The following is a 21,992-nucleotide window of genomic DNA, read 5'->3' as shown; positions in this document are numbered from 1 at the left end:
CGTATATGCCTACGATATACCATAGTGTAGGCTAAGCTAATTCTTGTTTGTTATTCAATTTCTCTTTGTATTGAATTATCATAAGTCACTCTGCATGAACCTCCAGAATTAGCTGATATTAATAATTCCATACATGTATACATGGTATGAATACCCTAGTGTAGGCTAGGCTATATTCAAGATACGTTTTTTCCAACAAACGATGGGCTTTTGGAACCCAACCCCATCGTAAGTAGGATAATACCTGTATAAGCATTTTTAGTGTTCATTTTTGTGTGGTTGAACTATTAAAATAGGAGGTTCTAAGTGTTTTTAGAAGGGTTCTAAGTATTCGCGAGTTCTAGCTATTTGCGGGTGTGTGTGTGTGTGTGTGTGTGTGGTACACATCCCCCTGGATGCAGGGGGTTTACTGTAGTAAAATTGTGTTTGTAACACAAACTCAACAGGGGAAAGAGGTCAAACACTGTTCTCTAATGTTAGGGAACTCGGCCATTAGACAGGGAAACAGGTGTTTTAAAACTTCACTCTTTGTTGACAAGGACAAGAAACGTGAATCTGGCAAAAGAAGTGAAATTTGTTCAGTGTATTAAAGAGGGGAGGAAAAAGTCCTAAAGCAAATGCCTCTAGCTACTCTGAAGAACTGCTATGAAAATGGTTCTGCTCCCTGCACCCACCACTTCAGGCCAGAGAGGGGGAATACCTACTCTCGGCTAACCCCCAACTTCCTCTCTACTCCAAAGCTGGCATGCCAGAGGGAGACAGTAAAAAGAGTAACGATTTTACTTGAGGTAGAAGGATGGGCTTCGTGTCTTGCCAACACCAACCAATTCCAAAGCAAGAAATGACTCATAAGCAAATTGTTTTCAGAAATGGAGAGAGAAAGAAAGTTGAGCAGCTCTTACGAGTGCCAGGGAGGATAAGCCTCCCTTTGACTTTACTCATCACCCTCATTACCAAGTCATACTTACATGAGATACCAGACACGGAGTAGATCCTTAGCACAAAAACTATACTAGGTGGTCTAGTGGAAGTAATGGAGATGGTCTCCAACACAGCAAATAATGAAGTGAACACACCATTCTGATGTAACCTCTACAAATGGGAAGTTGACAAACAGCCCACAGGTTAGGGATAACAGCACCAAAGGTGTCACCTATGCAACCTCTGGTATGAACATGACTTTAACTCGGTAAAAAGGAGAAAGGAGAGGAACAATCCCTGGCACTATTCCTCCAACTTCCCTACTTGCCGCACAACTAGCCACATCCACGAGAGGTGGAAGAATTTCAAGAACTTTCCCTGGAGAAGGGTTGCTTAGATCATTCATGCTCCAGAGAGTGCAAACGTCTCAAGCAGGGAAACATGCAGGTTCACTGCCAAAAACCTCACAAAGATGGCTGGGAAGAGCTTTCCCTGCTGCCAGCACAAAACCAATCTGTAGACTGGGTACACGACTAGCAAATGGGCTGTGCTAACCCAACACCGAGTGGGTCACACAAAACCCCCTCTCTGTGTGGACCAAGAGAGCAATATCCCCACTGCCAGCAATAAATTTGATCTGCAGACCAGGTGTATGATTAGCAAACCCCCTCTCTGTGCACCTCCAAAAACTCGCAGGGAGAGGGGGATGACTCATGCACCAGGTGAAAGAGCTGAACAAGTCTGACTCAAAGTTAGGACCTAGTGTCCAAGGCTGGCACTGCCGGGCTGAATCTACCTGGTGAAAGCTGATCACCACTGGTGACTGAGCGGCCCTGCCCTCCTGTGAAGGGGAGAGCATGCAGAAGCCCATTAAGAATTCTTATGCGGAAAATAAATTTCCCCTTTCTTGATACCCAGCTGCATGGGGAAAGAAAGCAAGGTTGAGGTGGAGGTAGACAACAAATATAAGATGAAGAAGAGTCCTAATGGCTCTCAAACCCTTCCCTCTGCTGTCCTTACTCACCTCACACTGTAGGGCTGGTTGAGTCAGGAACCAAAGACTAAGTTACACAAATCAGAAGATTCTCCCTGGGAAGGACTTCTGCAACTGGAAAACCCTTTTCCTAAGCAGTAGTAAGTAAAGCTGACACCACTGTAACTACCTCAGGAGGTCATAAAAGTGTGCTTCTTCCTCCACCTGGTTAAATTAGGAAGGCCACAACAGGAGGACTACTTGATCTTTGGTAGACCAAACTCCCACAAGAACTTCCATACTTACAAAGTCTTATAGGCACCTGAAAAGTCAATATTAATAGTATATAAGTCAGAGAATGACACAGCTACTGATGAACCATCATGAGAAGCTGATATGTTCCTGGCAAATCCCAGACAACTTTCTAGGAAGGGGAATCCTAACCCAGAAATCCCTTGCAACAAAATTAACTAGAGTTGTTAAGTCATTACAGGAGACATAACAGCCTATGAAGAAGGGTCCTGTCTCTGCAATGATGGCATTAAGTTTTTCATTCCTAAGAATAACATGCAAGTCGACCAAACATGTAATCAAACATATGAGAATGATAATAAGAGAATATTCATACAAAATCCAAGTTCTCAACCACCAGTCTGAATAGCTAAGGGTAGCACTTCTGTTTTCTACCATGGCCAAAGGAGAAGTGAGTGTGACAGTTGGTGAGAGGGATATTCCCCCACTTACTCCACACTGTCACCTGTTAACCACCAGTTTCCAGCTTATGCTGAAAGATACCCCAGAATAAATGGCTCTGGATTGTATTCTTGTGGGAACAAAGAACCATCAACTGGAAGAAAGACAAGCAGCTTGGGGCTAAAAGGACACTGCAAAGATGCTTTAGTATAATTTAAAGTGCTGAGCTACACTAACCTGTGATATTCCAAAAGGCGCAACATTTATGTCAAGGACACTTGACCATGCCACATTAACACCCAATGTTATGCTATATGGGATTACCAGCAGCCAAACATTTTTGTTGCTGTAAATAATGAAAAGCAATCTGATTAGGTTATGGATACCCAGATAACCATACGGGCATGAACTTTACACATATATAAAATCAAATAACACTCATAATTTCCATATCCACATATAAAAGCTACGTGAACTGTTTCAAGATGTGCTTTCCCATACAGAAGAATCTAAACTGATGCACCTACCTCACAAGTGCCTTAACATCCTCCATCAAAGGAGCAGGAGTGGTAATACAAGATGTAAGTGAAGGTGGTTTGGGTGGCTTGCTTGGGAAATATGCAATGACGCAAATCAGAAGAGCTGCGCACAGACCAGCCGCTATAAAAAATTCAGATAATCATTGTAAATTTATTCATTTGCTCAAGGAATAACCTCCTAACAATAAAATAGCTTAATAGTTTCCAAATACAAATACTGAACCAAAGGCCTTCTTTAGCATAAGTAAAGTAAATTTAATGATCCCAAATCAAGAGACCATTTTTCAAAAGGAGCACTTCAGAATTTGATTACAGTCACCACCCTACTTATGAACTAGTTATGTTCCAGACAGCTGTTCATATCTTGAATTGTTTGTACGTTGGTTTTTAAAATGTAGTGCATAATTTTTGTTGATGTTTACATTCCCAACTTAACTCGAAAGTAATAAGATTGTACGACTATTTTCACTGCATTTTAAATCATGCAGTGTTATAAAGAATTTCTTTGGATGCTAGAAAGGTAAACAGAAGAAAATATAATCTAGATTCACGCAACATCTAAAATTTAGTATTTTTTCCATGCTTTGAAAGTTGTAACTTGGAGAGAATTCCACAAGAGCAGCGTCTGAAATGGAAGTTCATAAAGTAAACAATGCACACTGCCATCTATTGACCAAAATACATACTACACATTTCATAATGGGAAAGGAAATATAGAAAATGGGAATTGAGTGGAAATAAAGAAAATGGGATAATCACAAAACTAGTTAAATCGGGAAGATAGAAATAAGTAGGAATATTTTATGAGCATGAATGAGTATTCTCATGATTGTAAAGGAACAGGTTCTTCTCCTTCCTCATGTTCCTCTGTTCTTTGCAAAAATTCTTACAAGCAGAATAGGTACATAGAGCAAAATTTTAACTTGTGATCCTGTCCGTTTGTATCTTTGAATGTTCGTAAGTAGGGTGGTGACTGTATAATGCTTGATGAAAATCCTTCAATTTATCTAACACATGCAATAAATACATTTCACTGTATACAAAGAAATGCTTCATTAATATTTTTGAATGTCTGTATCAAACTATGTTCACTGGTTGTCACAAAATATAAATAATTTAAATGTTGAAAAATACAAACATCAAATTTTACTAATGACTTAGTAGTTAGTAAGAATGGCTAAGAGGCCTCCTGATCACCTGTACCAAGCAATGTAAATACTAATACCAAGTTAGACCAGTATAATCTGTTGCAGAAATTCACTTACAACTGCCTAGATGTGGATCTGACTACACCCTTGGGCAACAACAGCAAGCATGATATCTGTTTGTCATACACACATTACTATATAGAGGGATAATGTGTAAAGCAATTATAATACAGTACAGGCAGTCCCCGGTTATCGGCAGGGGTTCCGTTCTGACGGTGTGACGATAAGCGAAAATCACCAATAACCGAAAATTGGTGATTTTCAGAACCGATAAGTGCCGAAAATCACCGATTTTCAGTTATCGGCACCTCTGTTAGGTATGTATTGGTGCCAATATGCAATTATTGGCGCCAATAACAGGAAATCATTTCATATCGGCGCCGAAAATTGCCAATTTTTATTTCTAGACAAGCGCCGAAAAACCGGATCACTGATAACCGAGCCTGCCAATAACTGGGGACTGCCTGAACTATGATGCAGTACACATTATATAAAGGGATACAGGCAGTCCCTGGGTTATGGCAGGGGTTCCGTTCCAGCGGCTTTAATGAGCCGAAAAAACGCCAAACTAGGAATATCAGTGCCTACAGGGGCTTACGATGCTGTAATCCTAGTTACGGTGCAGTAATTTCGGAACATTAGCCATAGCCCGGAACCAAGTTTTTGATGAATATATTTGAAAAAGCGCCGTAAGTGCGGAATGCCATAAGTCGGAGCCGCTGTAACCCTGGGACTACCTGTAATTTGTATGAGTATAAAATGCAACTGGTTTCTCTTGACAAAATTAATTTATAATTTAGTATACTAAAATGTAATGTAAAAGCCTTTAGGTCCCATAAGGGATTTTTGCGATGTTCTGTAAATCAACTGCTGTACATATATTTACTACACACTGAACCACTTGCATTATGAAAAAATTTGGAGCTGGAAATTAAACCCTAGAAATGCTGAATCTTATCAGTCAAAATTTCTAAATCCTGTTATTTCAAATTCATTTGATGAACACACTTTATAAATATACTCACATATAAACATATAGTCCCTTATTCCCTGACGCAGAAGTTGGATATCATCATCATCAATGTCAGGTACAGTCCTATTTCCTATTTCTGTGTGAACATAGGGTAATGTACTATTTCCAGGATCAGTGTGATTTTTAGGCAAACGAATCAATAGTGGTCCCAAAAAGAAACCACCTGCATTTCCCAGCTGGTTAAATGTGCATCCAATTCCTGTAATAAATAGGTTTTGGTACAAATCTACCAGAAAATTGGTGGGTTGCCCCTGGTAGAAGGGGTAGAGGTAGGCCAAAGGAGACGTGGTTAAGGAAAATGAGGCTGGAAGCAGGAGAAGAGTGTTGGGGAGATCTTGAGGAGTTAGCCCAGACAATATGTGGTGGCGTGGGTGCCACAGGAAATGATTGATTGATTTTTATAAAGAGACTAAAATGTAAAAACTGCCGTATTTCAAAATTTAATAAATAAATAATCATAACATTAATTCAAGCACTAGAAGTCCACAAAAATTATCTAGGAAATATTCTACTAAGTTAATATATGCCCTGCTGTATAAAAACTTTTCCTAGAACATTACTTCCTTCAAATTTACATTACTGTATGTACATTAAGCAATAAAAACCTAAATCAACAACACAAAAAAAGGAGAAAAATAACAGATCACATATTTTCATACATAAGAATACCTTGAATACATACAATGCCATAAATTTTGATTTGGTAATACTCCTTGAATGGATACTTGAGGCTTTGGGGTCTGTTATAAAAAATTTTTTCATGTTTCTTATCTACTGGAAGTTTATTGGATGGCTGTAAACTGATTTTGATATATGTTTTAACCTTGTAGTGTACTGACATTTATGTGAACAAGAAACATAAAAGACACCGATTTCTACAAAGAATGAAAGTTTAAGACAACATTCAGTTTGCATGTTAGTGACACTAGCTACTATTCACATGTTTGGTTAGCCCTCTCCACCTAAGACGATAATGATGGTAACCTTATCTTTTACACATCTTAGATTATACTCATATTGAAATGACTATAAAATATATTGGAAAATTGTACAGCATATTATGGGAGCTTGTTGACATTCATTCTGTATGACTTTAGCAGTTTGGATATGCTGCCTGGCACAGTCAGTTATGTGGGTGTCTGTTATCAGGATGTACTACTGTCCTCACAAAAATTTCAAACAACAAATTTTCAATAACCAGAAATCTAAAGTAAACAAAATATGCACCTGAGAACTTTTCAAACATAATTTTCAACTACCAAGGCTCTAAAGTATACAAAATATGCATCTGAGAACAATTCAATTACCTATTTTGCAACAACCAGGACTCTGAAGTAAACAAAATTCCTACATCAGAATAAATCAAACAGCTAATTTGCAACAACCAGGACTTTAAAATATATAAAATTTCTCTTTGAAAATATTTTAAACAACTAATTTCCACAAAGCAGAACTCTAAATTACACAAAACTTATATTTGAGAATATTTTTAAACAAAACTAACTTGCAAAACCAAGACTCTAGATATCAAACAAAATCTGTACTACTTGACTCCAAATGGCTAATTTACAATCACAAGGACTCTGAATAAGACAAAATGTAAAGATAATGAACTACGGTATTCCCCCAACCTGTTGCAGTCGTTCTTTCATTAGGAGGAAACCACCTGGATGATAACATAGATGGTGCAGCACCAATTGCAATACCAGCAAATCCATTAAGAACAGCTCCAACATGCGCAAGTCTGCAATAGAAAGTTCAAATGTAGGATACAATTAACAAAAAACTTGGAAAATTACTGTCAATAAAAGGTGAAGTTTGTATTTAAAACCTGTGTAAGGTAGCATCACAGTATTAAATCACTACAGTGTGTGCATGTTTTGTTGATAGTAACATTTTAATTCATAAAAAAATAACATAAAAATGTTTTGGCTCTACCCTTCCAGTTAAGGTCTTTTTTAACATTGCATCATGAACATTAGGAGTATTTCAACACCAATTAAACTTTGAAAATATATTCACTTCAAGCTTATTCTTTTGCACGCTTCAAGGTACCATTAAATCCTGATACCTTAGAAACAAAGTATGTGGTAGATATTAGCCTTTTAACCAATATTACTCTTGGGTATCTCTTTATTCCTACAACAATCTACTACAACATTCTTCATATGATCATACAAAGTAATAACTAACATAAACAGACATATACCATTATCCCTACAGTATCAATATATTTTCACAATGTTTGAATACAACATCAAGCAGTATACCTTTTACAAGTATTATACACAAAATGTAACTCTGGAGCATTTTATCTGTACTCACTTGTACCATTAATAAACATTAACCTGACTCCAACCACGTATACTGATACTGACATATTAATACATTTTTATATCAAACAAAGACGTACAAGTTTTGAAAACACTTGTGCCTACCATATGTGAGATATAAACAATAAATTAAAATTCTTATAACAGTATTAATTACCCTACATTCATTACCGATAAAAACAAATTTACATTAAACTCTTATTTCTTAATTTAGCAAGTGCAAAAATGTGTGTTGTATAACAATCAAAACACTACTTGGCCAAGGAATCCATATTTATAAATTTTAAAGAAATGCAATCTACTTACATTCTAAATGCTTGTTCTTCCTCTGTTAAACATCTGATGGCTGTCCCAACAGTCATAAAGGATGCAGTTAACAGAAGTGCTGTTCGAATACCTATGTAAAATCAAACACATTTTATGAACATTTTTATGATAAAATTATTTGGATATTTACCTACTGTTAAAGTTAGCTTACTTCTTTGTATTGTTAGATGTGACTGGCATTCAAAATAAACAAAAGAATAATGCTTGGCCAACTCGGATGGACTGTCTATATTCAACGGTTTCCCACCAGGCAGTGTTGGAATATATTTTCTTGTCAGAATTCTTGATGAAGACCCACTAAGGTGCCGGGAAGCTCAGTGGGTTTCCACTGTTCCAGTTGGTAAGTATATACGTAATTAATTTTATAAAAAAATTTAAATATTTGGGATGAATCTTACCTACTGTTCTAGTTAGCTGACTACCACAATGAATGAGGATGGTGGGTTCCTGCAGCCAGAGAAACATATGCTCATCTTAGTGAACTAAAAGATTTTTTTAAATGGGAAAAAGCTTCTAAACATTTTTTCTGTTGTGTGATCCTTCTTAAATGAGCAATGTCGCTGGATGGTGGATCCACAGAAGGGTATGAAATCCGCATAGTGAGACTTGTCAGAGGATCCTTAAAGGAAAAAGGAATCTATCTCCTAGCATACTAGTGATTCCTGTGCCACAGTCAAACAGCCATAACCAAGAGTCCAAAATAAAGTCAGTAACTACCTTCAGATATGAAGGCATGCTCCTATACACCAATGTTTATCTTCATGCTCCTCATCTCAAAAAGAAGACATCCTAACACATATCCTAACACACTAAAGATAGGAGAAAAAGAAAGATTCTCTCGTATTTGGTTCAGGAGAAAATTGTTCCTGCTGTGAAAATAGCACTAAGGGCTGTACAATTCCCATACAAAAGCTGATGTCTTGCAAACAAAGCAAGGAAAAACCGAGTTCCAAGCCCATCGAGTTGCACTGACAGTTTTCTCTAACGAAAGATTTTAAGGAAATTAAAAGACATGCTTATAGCATGGATGTTGGGAGGTTTTAATTTCAAACAAAGGCATATGATCAGGATCTGACTCTACATGCACTAACTTAAGCAATGTAGAAAATACGACCCAGCATTCTGGAATACAGGAGTGTTTGGCCTCCTAACACTGCAGAATAAATGTTTAATTCCTTCCCTTCAAGGATCAAGCCTTTCTAGATAAATCCTTAAGAGCTATAACTGACATAGATAAGCTTCCTCTTCATTGCCTACTAAAGCAGTTAAATCAGGCACGATCACAAATCTAGGAAGGGCTTTGCTTTTATTTTGTTTTTAGCCCTAATCAATGGGAGATATAAAAAGACATGTGCCTCTTGAACCAAGCCTTACAAGAAAGGGCCTGAAGCTCACTAATACACTTAGCTGTAGCAGAAGTTTAAGAAAAAAGTGTTTTGGAAGTTAAGTTCTCGAGGGAAGCTTTCTCCAAAACTTCAAACTGAGGTAATGTCAAATTTAAGAACTACATCCAAATTCCATCCTTATCAATGATAGGAAGATTTTGGGGTCCAACTCAAAAGACTGGAAGGCCTCATCAATAGTTACAAGCAATATTCAAGTTTGCATGTCCCAGAATTGACAACAACAAAGTGATATACTTTAAGTCCTGGGACACAAAGTTGCTTCGCATACATGTGATACCGGAAGAACTTAACTGGGTTATCTATAGAGGTATGGGCACTGGCTATCCTTCAGGGCAACCTTCAGGGCTCAGGGCAAGTACCAAGAGCAATAAACTGACCACTGTTGTTGGTAAAGTCTAACAGTGGAGGGCCTTCAAGACTTAAGGTTTGGTTCCCTAGACACTTTCAAAAAGCCTCTAGCTAGCAAGACAGTTTCTATGCAGTCAGATGAAGCATGTGGAGGTTTTGATGAAATCTTCTCAAATGAAACTAAGAAGATCTTTCCTGATTGGCAGAATGTGAAGGAATTCTACTGCCAAGAGAAGTAGCTTGGGAAACCATTCCCTTTAAGGCCACCAAGAGCTAACAAAGGCTTGAGTTCTGAGATGCACACAAACCTGTATAAAACTTTCTTCAAGAGTACAAATGGAGGAAAAGCATAATGGTCTAAATTCAACCACTCTAGAAGAAAGGCATCGACTATCCACACCAGAGATCCTGGCATGAAATGCAGTAACTAAGCGTTTTGTGTTGAGAACAGCTGTGAACACATCAACTGCCATACTTGTGGATGAAGAGACAAACCTGACAGAAGACTTGACCATTCCTGCTGAGTTGGTCTGCAATGGCATGTTTAGTGTTTTCTACCGGAGACAAAGTGTGGTAGAAGAGTGATGTTCATGGACTACATCCAAATGAAAAGTTTCTTTGCTAGCCTGAACAAATTTCTTAATTTCTACTTCCTTATGTAAGAAACAGTGGCTGAATTTTTGGAGTAAACTGTGATCATCTAGTCTCTAATTAGATATTCTGCTTGCATAAGACCTTCCATCCTGCCAAAAGCTCTATGTTGTTTGAAAGCATTTTGCTCTCCTATACAGTCCAACTTCCTAACATTTCGATTTTCTCCAGAATGGCTCCTCAACCTGACCCTGATGCAACTGAGGACAATGTGAGGTCTGGGCTCTAAAAGTCTAAAGGCAGACACATCAACAGTCTTGACCAGTCTCCCCACCAACGAAGAGAACATAAAAGGATATGAAGAATTACAACTGAATAGATCCCAGAAGACAAGACCTTACCCAAGAATTCTTGAGGTAAAATTGGTCAGTCTTTGACAGACCATTAACAAACTTCACTAAAGAGACCAAATGAACCCAAGGAGGTAGCCACTTCTTGGGTACAGGCTTTTAAGAGTCAAGATATAGAGGGATGAATAAATTTGTTTTTATTTAGCATTTCCCAACGTTTTGTGAGAGAGAGAGAGAGAGAGAGAGAGAGAGAGAGAGAGAGAGAGAGAGAGAGAGAGAGAGAGAGAGAGAGAGAGAGAGAGAGAGAGAGAGAGAGAGAGAGAGAGAGAGAGTTAGTGAGTGAGAGAGAGAGAGAGAGAGAGAGAGAGAGAGAGAGAGACGGTTGTTGGAAGAGGGATGAGGTCGTTAGTTTGTTTACTGGCACTGTCTGTCTGTGGAATATATGTGAGGATTTTTTTCGGTTTTGGAGGCAGTTTTTGAGTCAGAGCTAGTGCCGGTCAGTCGTTTTTTTGGTCTAAAACAGTTTGTTTGTGTGCTGATGCAGAGTTGTTGTTTTTCCTTGTTAGTGTGCTGTTCTTGTTGCTGTATGTTCGTGAGTTGTGTGTTTTTCTGTTTTGGTTTGGTTTGTGTGGTTTTGTGTGCTGTGTTGGCGACCATGGATGCCTTACTCCATCTTCCAGCAACCGAGGACCAGGGTGAGTGTTGTGTACTGTTTTTTTGTGGTTTTGAATTCCGCCACATAATATTTGGCACCCAACGTGGGGCAGCTGGTATTGCAGCTGCAATTGAGATTGGTGGCTGGTAGTGTGACTGAAGAGAAGGATGGAAGAGGAACTGGTGAGGTTGAGAGAGGAGAATACGTGGTTGAGGGGTGAGAATGAGAGATTGAGGAGTCAGTTGGAGGAGATGGGGGGAATGCTAAGAAGTGCGAAAGAAGAAATGAAAGGGGAGATGAAAGAATCAGAAGAGAGAATGGAAGAGAGGGTGGATAAAAAGTTGGAGGGAATGATGAAAAGTGTGGAAGAAATGATGAAAGGTAGGTTCAAGGGTGGTTTTGGAGAAGGGGCTGTTGGAGGCAGGTCCTCTGGAACGTGTGAAGGGGCAAGAGAGAAAGAAAAGGAGGAAGAAGTGAATGGAAGCGTGAGTGATGAAAGTGATGTGGAAATAGGAAGAAACGAGAGAATGAAAGGCAGGGTAAGGAAAAGGGGAATGAAAAGCAAGGGAAGGAATGGAGGGAAAGTAAGGATAAGTCAGGGAAAGAAAAAGGGAAGAAGGGAAAGGGAAAGGAAACTGGTAAGAAGGGTAAGGAAGTGGGAAAGGCAGGAAAGAAGGGAGAGGGTGAAGGCAGTAGTGATAGTGAGGTGGATGGAGGTGAGTGGATAAAAGTGGATAAAAAGAGGGGAAAGAAGAGTGTAATGAGTAAGATGAATGTAAGTGCGGAAGTGGACTCTTTGTATTCGGAAGAGGGTATGAAAGGACAGAGTGAAAGTAGCGAAAGTGAGAGTGAAAGTGAGAAAGAAGTGAGAGAGGCTATGTATGTGAGGGAGGTACCCCGGTGTGAAAGGTATAATGAGTATGGAAGTAGGGATGTGCATGATTTCTTTAGGGAGTATGAAAGGTTTTGTCAGGATAAGTATGGGGAAAGTAAGAGAGTGTGGGCACGAGAATCAGGAGAATATTTGACTGGGTTTTTGCTTGATATGTATAGGGTTATTATGAGTGTGGGGGGATGTTGAGTATGACAAGGTGAAAGCTAGACTAGTTGAGCAAGCGAGGCGTATGAAAGCGAGTGTTAAGTATAAGAGGAAGAATGAATTTGATGAGGCAAGAATGAAAGCTGGGGAAACCTTGTCATTGTATGCTTGTAGGCTGGAGACGTTGGCAAGGAAGAAGTTTGGGGATGATGGGATAGATGAATGTAAGGAGTTAGTACGGAAGTTGTTAGGGACAGTGCCAGATGGAGTTAGAGAATTTGTGAACTTGAAGCAGAAGGAGAAGAAAAGGTGGACGAATGAAAGGTTGACTTGGGGAGAAATTTTGGAAATTGTAGAAGATTATGAGCTTGACAGGGTTATAAAAGAGAGCAGAAGTGTAAGTGTAAGGGCTGGGGTAGATGAGAGAGTACCAGAGTTTGGAAGCTTTAGGGATGCAGTGTTGAGGGGCCCAATGAGAATGGCCAATAGTGTAATAGATAGGAGTGTAAGAGCAAGTAATGTGGAGGTGCCAGTGAGGATGAATGGTGGGTTTGTAAGGGAACAACGGGTTGGACGGGTTAGGGATAGTAGTGTACAAAGGGGAAGGTCGATGAGTGGAAGTCGAGCGAAGTGTTTTAGATGTGGAAAGGAAGGACATACAAAGAATGAGTGTAGGTGGGCTTTAGGAGCGTGTTTGGTGTGGGCAACCGGGACATTTGGTAAGGGAGTGTACGAAAGATAGGGGTTAAATGCTACAGGTGGGGGTCATATTGCTAATGGTTGTAGGGGTACCCGAGTGAATGTAATATGTGGCAACTGTGGTAAGAATGGGCATTATGCGAGAATGTGTTCAGAACCGAGAGCGAAGTGTGACGAATGTGGAATGGAAGGGCATGTATCAAGTGTATGTAGACGAAAGAGGGTGACTGTGACAGCGAATTCGGGAAACTGAGTGTGAAGGGGGTTCAAATGGGTGGGTCCTCCAGGATGCAAGCGGTGCGTGTGATGCATGTGCATGAGGGGTTGTTGCATGAGGATCAGCAATTTGTTTTGATAGAGTATGGTAGGAAAACGTAAGAAAGGGAAGAACGTAAGTAAACTGAATGGTCGTAGGTTGTGTGATAGGGGTGTGAGTGCCAAAGTGAAAATGAGTGATAAAGCGTGTAATACGGATGAATGGGATGATATGAATAGAACGTATAGCATATGCGGGTTTGATATAACTGAGTTGACTGAACGTGTAGGGGTTAGTGAACGGTTGGAGGTGAGCTAAAGTGTAAGAATAAGAGAGCGTAGCAGTAATATACGAGTGATTGAAAGCATGAATGAATCGTTGCAAGAATTGGAAAGGTCAATGAGCGAATGGGATGGGTTAGTTGAAGAATTGGGGGAGGTATTCGGGAACGAGTTAGAGGGTATAGATGAGATTGTGGATGAAATTGAGAGTGGGAATAGTGAAGAAGATAGCGTGAATCTGAGAGAGAATGGAGGAGAAGATGTGGATTTGAATGTTGCTAGAAGAGAGAATGATTCTGAGAGAATGATTGCGTGCCCACGAACGCGATCTAGAGGACCTGCTAGTGAGCATCCGTGGGTGTTGCGTAAGGCGATTTGAATGCAGTGTGAAAGGTATTGGTTGGGAAATGCTAAAAGGGGGAAAATTATAGAGGGATGAATAAATTTGTTTTTATTTAGCATTTCCCAACGTTTTGTGAGAGAGAGAGAGAGAGAGAGAGAGAGAGAGAGAGAGAGAGAGAGAGAGAGAGAGAGAGAGAGAGAGAGAGAGATGTCTGTGGAATTTTTTCGGTTTTGGAGGCAGTTTTTGAGTCAGAGCTAGTGCCGGTCAGTCGTTTTTTTTGGTCTAAAACAGTTTGTTTGTGTGCTGATGCATTGTTGTTTTTCCTTGTTAGTGTGCTGTTCTTGTTGCTGTATGTTCGTGAGTCGTGTGTTTTTCTGTTTTGGTTTGGTTTGTGTGGTTTTGTGTGCTGTGTTGGCGACCGTGGACGCCTTACTCCATCTTCCAGCAACCGAGGACCAGGGTGAGTGTTGTGTACTGTTTTTTTGTGGTTTTGAATTCCGCCACAATGATTCTCTCAGCAGTGACAGAAAATGTTTACCCATCTCTATCAGAAAAGCCCAAAAAGAGAGAACTGATTTTTATCCCAAGATAAGAAACTGCCTGGGTTGTAAGAAGACACCTGTCAACATTAATCAGAATGCCCGGCACAAAGGCCAGATGCAGAAGACAATCCTTCACCCTCAGGAACACTTGAAATGAGTTTGAGAGAACTAACCAGTCATCCTTCCCACTAATGTACCCAAAACATGGGAGAACACTGGTGTCATGCGTAGATCAAAACTGAATTGGAAGACTCGCCTTTTGAAGACAGGACATAGATCCTTCCTTGACTGTGGATGGATTGGAACAAGGAAGTAGACATCCTGCAAACTGACAGAAGACATCCAGTCACCCTTCTGGAAGGCAGCTAAGGCCAAACTGAATGATACTATTGAAAAGGAAGTAAATGAAGGAACATGTTGAGACTGACTGGAAATGTCCAATATCTCCCCCCTCCAATACTCTGGAGGGGAAGGGGGGAACCATGATCCTTACCCATAATATACTAGGTCAAGTGCCTAACTGATGATTATTATTATTATTAAAATAATTTAACCAGATTATTAAAAGTTTAACCAAACCACTGAGCTGATTAACAGCTTTCATAGGGCTGGCCTGAAGGATCAGACTGGAATGGAGTACTAGGTCTAGGCCATAGGCCAAGCGCTGGGACCGAATAATGAATAAAAATTAAATAAAAAAAAATCCAAATGGCATATGCTTCCATACTGGAACACACACATTAAATACATTTACTCATACTTCCCTCTGCACAATTAAAAAAAAACAAGGAACTGTAATGATAAAAATCAGAATAAGTTAAGTCAATTAAGTTACTGGGCCTCATGAATAACAAGATTGGAACAACTGAAAATGTTGGAAATTCTGACAAAATTTCATCGATCAATCTATTTCCAAAACTTGATAACTATTGTTGGTTATATTTTGGAAATTCACACAACACATTTGACTTTGCATTCTGAGGATAAGGGACCAGGATTATATGGGCTGTTCATTAAGAGTCCATGTGTCAGATGAGTATGGGCTATTCGGAGACGTGTCAGAATTACTTGTTTGTCTCTCTCTTTGGTATGATGCACTCCATTGTCTAACACCAAGTTTTATTTGTTTTATTATTTTCAGGTTCTTCATTCCATATATTTTGCCATTTACTTATACTAATACCAATTTATATGCATGTTACATAATCATTAATAGGGGTATTTACATTTGACCTTTTTAAATGGGCTGCTTCTTTGTTCCCTTAATCAGCATCTTCGTTTCCCCTAATCCTTACACGGGCAAGGATCCAACACATTTCAACATTTTTCCCATTATTATACAACTTACGGAGTAATAACTTAATTTGTTGCACTATTGTCTATATAAACTAATGGCCTCCTGCATATTCTGATACCTCACAGAATTATTAATTTTTCATCAGACAATTCTTTACATTGTTACTCAAAGAAGAAAAAATAAAATCACACTCATTACCCCTAATGGTAACACCCATGGGACCTTCATGCCCAACCAAAGATGTTCCGTTTGCAGAAAACTCGTTCCTAGAGAATCTAATGCTTCTATCTCTACTTCATGTGGATAAAACAATGCAAAACAAAAAACAAGTACAATATCGTACAGGGGAAAAACATCCAGAAATAGTTAAAATTATTACAGCCACTTCACACTTTATGCACAAGGACACAGCAGGCAGAAACAGGCGATAATAGACAATCCATCCAGGTCAGCCAAGCATTATTCTTTTGTTTATTTTGAATGCCAACTGCACCTAACGGTGTAAAGATGCAAACTAACTTTAACAATAGGTTAGGTTCATACCAATGATAGTAATGATACAAAAAACTTAAAATTTTGGATGGTCTGTTTGCTCCAACTTCTACAGACATATGCAAGCATAAAATATCCAGGTCTCTGTGTAAAAACATGTACTTCTAATAAACCTGAGAGCTTCATCAAAATACCAACCTTTCATCTGAAGTAAAGTTGTTAATGGTATAAGACCCAGGATCATGGTTATAGTTCCCCACATCGACAACAAAGCAATTTGGGCATCACTCCACGAAGGATATGCTAACTTGACTGATTCTGTTATTGGTCCCCAAGTGTTCCATACTGCACACTGAAAATATATAAAATAATTTAATGAAATATCATTACACCGCTCAAAAGAACAAGGATTTTGACACATTGTGAAGAAGCAGCAAACAATAAGTTAACAAAGTCAAGGCAACAAAAATGACAGTGGCTGCTCCTGCTGCATAAAGCTTTTGGAAGATAGTTACATGAGACACTTTAAGATAAAGATCAATTTATAATTACCACTGTTTACTGGCAAATTCTCACAACCTGATTATCATCCAATGGACAGTTAACAGTAAAGTTAATACAAGGTGAGCCCTCTAATCAATGTGATCACTATACGTACACCTTTAACTACACAGATAGCAAATCTATTCCAAATTTCTGTTAAAACTGGCAGCTTCACCTTTTTTTTTTATCAGAGGAGAGTTAATAATACAGAGGAAATGCATAAATTACATATTACAATATCTTATTTGTAACATCAATACTCAATTCATCAGTGATGATTACAAACAACTATAGGTAGACCTATCATTGAAAACAAAAAAGTTGTAAGTTCACTAAAAACACCAACAGGAATGCCTCGCTGTCTGTCACCAACAAAACTATGATGATATTAAGTACACATCCTCCTAGAAAGTTAGTTAGACTGGTTGAAGAAGAACAGGTCTATTCACTGAATATAAACTTCACATATACTGATATATACTGTACTAAAAATAGCCGATTTTAAATTTAATTTGTATTTTTCCTAACCTACAAAGCTGAAGGTCTTTACATGCGTTTAGCTTGCAAATGCAAGCTGGAACAGTCGTTTAACTTTCGGACATGGTCACTAACTACTGCTGGTAGGGGGAAAGCCGCACCCCCTTGTTGGTCTGCACTACACTTTGCCTTTCGGCTCAGGTATCAGAATGAGAGGTGGCTGAAGTGGGCCATAAATGTAAAGACCTTCAGTGGTAATGTATATAGGTTATGTAGAAAATTTATATTGATAGCATCACAGGGCACCCCTTCACCACTCAGCTGCTCATCGCCCATGTGCCCGCCCCTGGAAGGTGGCCCCTTTGTCCCCAGCCCATGTGGACTGCTACTGCTGCCTTTGGTGAGGTCCAGAACGAAGTCCAAGCATCAGTGTCAGCACTGGAACCATTTTAGTACAGTAAAGTGCCCCAAAAAGATTGCATTTAGTCACGTTACATTCGCCTTGGTTCATGTATTTGACTGTGAGGGCCAGTGCCTTTTTTTTTTCTTTGTATTCCTTCGTTCAACACTGGGCCATGTGCTTGCTGCACAGTATTCAAGTCATTATTCAAGCCTCGAGGTGGTCCTTGGCGCCCTCAGCGCACCCTCGATTAGAAGAATTTTCTCCCAATTTCTGTAATGGTCAGTAACCTATGTAAACTCTTGTTTCAGAGGGACTCTATTAGTAGAGTTCTCCTTGGCCTGTTCCTGGCACCCTCAAGCTTCCCCCTCCCCCACCCCCCCGGGAGGACTGTCGATGCCAGCAGTCAATTTTCATTCACTTAATCTATTTCCCGTTAACTTGTCTGTTATACAAATATATTTATTTTTGTAACCAAGTGTTTCACGAGATTTCCCTTTGATTAAGAATCTTAAGCTCCTATATAGGTTCTTTGGTTTATTGTTTTACAGTCTTCCTGGGTTTACACAAGGTCGTAAACCATAAATAATTAAATTTTCTTGACTTAAAATCTACTTGCCTCAGGAAAACTATAAAAATGGCAACCTAGCCAGTGATTCTTGTAACTTCAGCAATTCTCCCCCCAACCCCTTGTCACTTTGTTTCTGTTGCAATCGGCAAAATCAGCAATTAGCTCAGCTAAGCTGGATACGAGACAGATTACAAACCTTTGAAAAGCCAGCGCAACAGGCCAAGGAAATTCTGCATAAGTAAACTGTGTTTATTTAGCATAGGGAATTTTAGCAAACATGACTAAACCTAGGAAATTTTTTTATTAGTAATGGTATATCAGGGCGCATGCCAAAAGGAAGTGAGAGAGAGCGGATTGCCGAAATTTAGCTTTTGAAGCCTTTGCATGCGGTTTGCATGCCATTTAAATAGATTATTTAGGCTCTAACTCATTCAAGGAATAGTGAGTGTATTCCTCCTGTGAAAATGGGAGTCCTTTCGAAATCGAATATTTAAGTAGGCGCGAAAATCGACTGTAACCATGTGTTCGAACAGTCAGACTAGCATCGCTGACTCCTCACCCTCTCTCTCATCTAGCAATAGGGCAAAATCATATTTCATGCTAGGCACAGCATAGAACTGATGGAGTTCACTAAGTCATTTATTTCCCTTGCGTTCGGGGAAGTACCGCGTCTGTTTACCAAACATTACCTTCATTCATTCATTCCATTGCTGAGAGCAAGCCAAGCTAAAAACAGGAGACAGTGAGGCAGACGGCCTTGACTGCCACTTGCTCGCACCAGTTAGAGTAGACATGAGTGAGACTTTGTTTATTTGATTTTATATTGTTTCTCTCGACTCACTCCGCAAGATTGTTTCATTCCTGTATAATTGGGGTCTGACGCTATATATATATTTTTTTTCTTTTATTCCTGCTGTGTGTGTTGCATATATTTCTTATAACTTTGGTCTTACCATCCACATAATTACTATTGAGAATAAACTTCTCCCATAAGCCAGTAAATGTAAAACTTGCGCTCTCACTAATCAGACATCGTCTGTGCGGGAATTACCTTGGGGAGCCAATATATTCCAATCATCGTCCCCACTCAACCCACTTTGTTGGTACTTTGGAAGACCAATTTATTTCCAATCACCGTCCCCCCAATCAGCTCACCTCGTCAGTAATTCAAGGAGATCAATTAATTTCCAATCATCGTTCCCCAATCAACCCGCTTTGTCGGTATTTTGGGAGACCAATTTATTTCCCATCATCGTTCCCCAATCAACCCGCTTTGTCAATACTTTGGGAGACCAATTTACCTCCAATCAAGTCCCCAATCAGCCCGCCTTGTCGGTAATTTGGTAGGACCAATCAACTGACAATCAAGTCCCCAATCAGCCCGCCTTGTCGGTAATTTGGTAGGACCAATCAAGTCCCCAATCAGCCCGCCTTGTCGGTAATTTGGTAGGACCAATCAACTTCCAATCACATCCCCAATCAGCCAGTCTCGTCGGTAACTTGGTGAGACCAATCAACTTCCAATCACATCTCCAATCAGCCCGCCTCGTCGGTAATTTGGTGAGACCAATCAACTTCCAATCAAGTCCCCAATCAGCCCGCCTCGTCGGTAATTTGGCGAGACCAATCAACTCCCAATAAAGTCCCTAATCAGCCTGCCTCATCGGTAATTTGGTGAGACCAATCAACTTCCAATCAAGTCCCCAATCAGCCCGCCTCATTGGTAATTTGGTGAGACCAATCAAAGTCCAATCAAGTCCCCAATCAGCCAGCCTCATCGGTAATTTGGGGAGACCCCAAACATTCCAAATCCGGATTCCTGCTATAGCTTACATGAGTCAGAGCAGGAAGAGCGTTCCTACGCCTTGTGAGGCCCAACAAAGCTTGAATCTCACGCCTGTGGTGATGCCCCCTGAAGTAAGGGTCAGGGCCAGACGAGCCATCCTTCATACAGTCAAGCCACAGGCATACACCCTGTGAAAGCAGAGGGTATTTTATTATCCCAGGACAACTCCTTCTTATGTTTGGAGATATTTTTGCTTATTGATTTTTTTTCCTCTCCTTCTGCTGAGCCCATCTCTCTGGGAAAATGTCAACCCACTCACAGATAGACGAGCTCCAGCACCTTGCGGCCACCAGAAAGGGCCTCGGCTATGAGGGAAAAGCCCTGCAAGACAGAAATAGAGGCCCCATGAAGAGAGAAAGAAGCCGAAAGAGAGGCCGCACAAAAAGAGAAAGAAGCAGAAAGAGAGGCCACTAGAATAGAAAAGGAGGCAGTGCATGTCCATGAACTCGAGCTGTTGGAACGGCGTGGCCTTTCTTCCCTATCCACTATCCAGGGGATGAGCACTTTCAGCCAGGCCTTTCCTGCATGCCCAAATGGACCAAGGCTGAGCCCGAAGTATGGCTTGACAGCGCCGAGACCGTCCTGAAGGCCTGTCCCCTAAACGCCGCCGAACTCTCCCTGGTGCTAAGCAAATTCCTCGGAGGGAAGGCCATCATGAAGAAAATTGGGATATTGTATGCCAGACCATCTCCTACGCATACGAAATCACCCCTGAACGCTGGAGGAGGCGCTGGCGAGGGCAAGTCAAGGAAGTCAATCAGACCTGGTCAGACTGGGCCTACCATTCCGAGTGCGCCCATGCCAAGTGGTTCGAGTCCGTGGGGGTTAAGACCCTCGACGAGTGCATCGAACAAATGAAAATAGAACACTTCCTGCTCTACGCCCCTCCTGCCCTCACCACACACATCGCAGAGAAGGAGCCCCAGACCTTAGCAGACTGCTGTCGGATAGCTGATTCCTGGGATACCCATCACCCCCAGGAGGGCTCCCTGAAGAAGAAAATTCATCCTCCTCCGTGCCTCTCAGGCGCCCCTCAACAAAAGAATGGGCAAACTTCGAAACCCACAGTATGCAGGTACTATCATAAGATAGGGCATTCCACCAAACAATGTCGGACTAAGCCCACTGTCAATGCAAAGCCTTCTCCCCGCCACCCCTCCCATAACATGCCTGCGCCCTCCACAGGGGCAGTGCAAAAAGATTACAGCACAAATTACTGCTCCGCCTGTAAGGTTTATGGGCATTCTTCATCATGGGCAAAATACCCTAATAACAAATCAAATACGAACACCGCCGCCTTAGCTATGACTAATTCCAAGTCCTTGGGCCCTCCTGCAGAAGGTCCCATATATGTAGCCCCTCCCCGGGGTAAATACCAAGCGCACCGAGTCACGGCATTTGATGACTCGGACGCCCACATTTCCCTCATACAGGAAGACAGAATTCCATACGGGGCGGTTATAAATAGAGGGAACTTAGTAACGTTCGAGGGAGTGAATCACTACAAAATGATCCTCCCTACGGTCCAACTGAGGGTCACAAGACCCCACAAGGATAGAAATTTTAATCTCGCTGTAGCGAAATACATCCCAGGAGGCTATGACGTCCTCCTGGGCCAGGACTTTACGTCCCCCTCGAAGTCGCGACAATTCCGGAATCCAAATTCCCCATCCAACTCTCCAGAAGCAAGTAAGCCTCAACCACCACCGCCCATGTCTATGCTGGCACCCCCAGATTATCATAAAGGTGTAAAATTTCTACCAGTGCCACCTGAATACAATGTTCAGTGGCCCCCTCAATTGATTCCAGATCTAAGTCCACTGCCCGGC

General features: G+C 40.6%; 1 protein-coding gene across 9 annotated transcripts in view; it reads right to left on the bottom strand.

The window, feature by feature from the left end:
* LOC136838666 (solute carrier family 49 member 4 homolog) overlaps positions 1-21,992 on the bottom strand; it is a 72,546-nt gene that overhangs the window by 27,303 nt on the left and 23,251 nt on the right. For all 9 annotated transcript variants that reach the window (XM_067104016.1, XM_067104017.1, XM_067104014.1 and 6 more), the window contains 6 exons: positions 16,525-16,678; positions 8,007-8,097; positions 6,999-7,111; positions 5,360-5,566; positions 3,115-3,247; positions 2,825-2,933 (listed from right to left, as the gene is read on the bottom strand). In XM_067104016.1, coding sequence (XP_066960117.1) covers positions 2,825-2,933; positions 3,115-3,247; positions 5,360-5,566; positions 6,999-7,111; positions 8,007-8,097; positions 16,525-16,678 — 807 coding nt within the window. The remainder of the gene's footprint in view (positions 1-2,824; positions 2,934-3,114; positions 3,248-5,359; positions 5,567-6,998; positions 7,112-8,006; positions 8,098-16,524; positions 16,679-21,992) is intronic.

This window comes from Macrobrachium rosenbergii, chromosome 5, assembly GCF_040412425.1.
Source record: "Macrobrachium rosenbergii isolate ZJJX-2024 chromosome 5, ASM4041242v1, whole genome shotgun sequence".
Lineage (NCBI taxonomy): Eukaryota > Metazoa > Arthropoda > Malacostraca > Decapoda > Palaemonidae > Macrobrachium > Macrobrachium rosenbergii.
The sequence above is the reverse complement of the archived record's forward strand: the minus strand, read 5'-3'. Positions and strand labels throughout refer to the sequence as shown.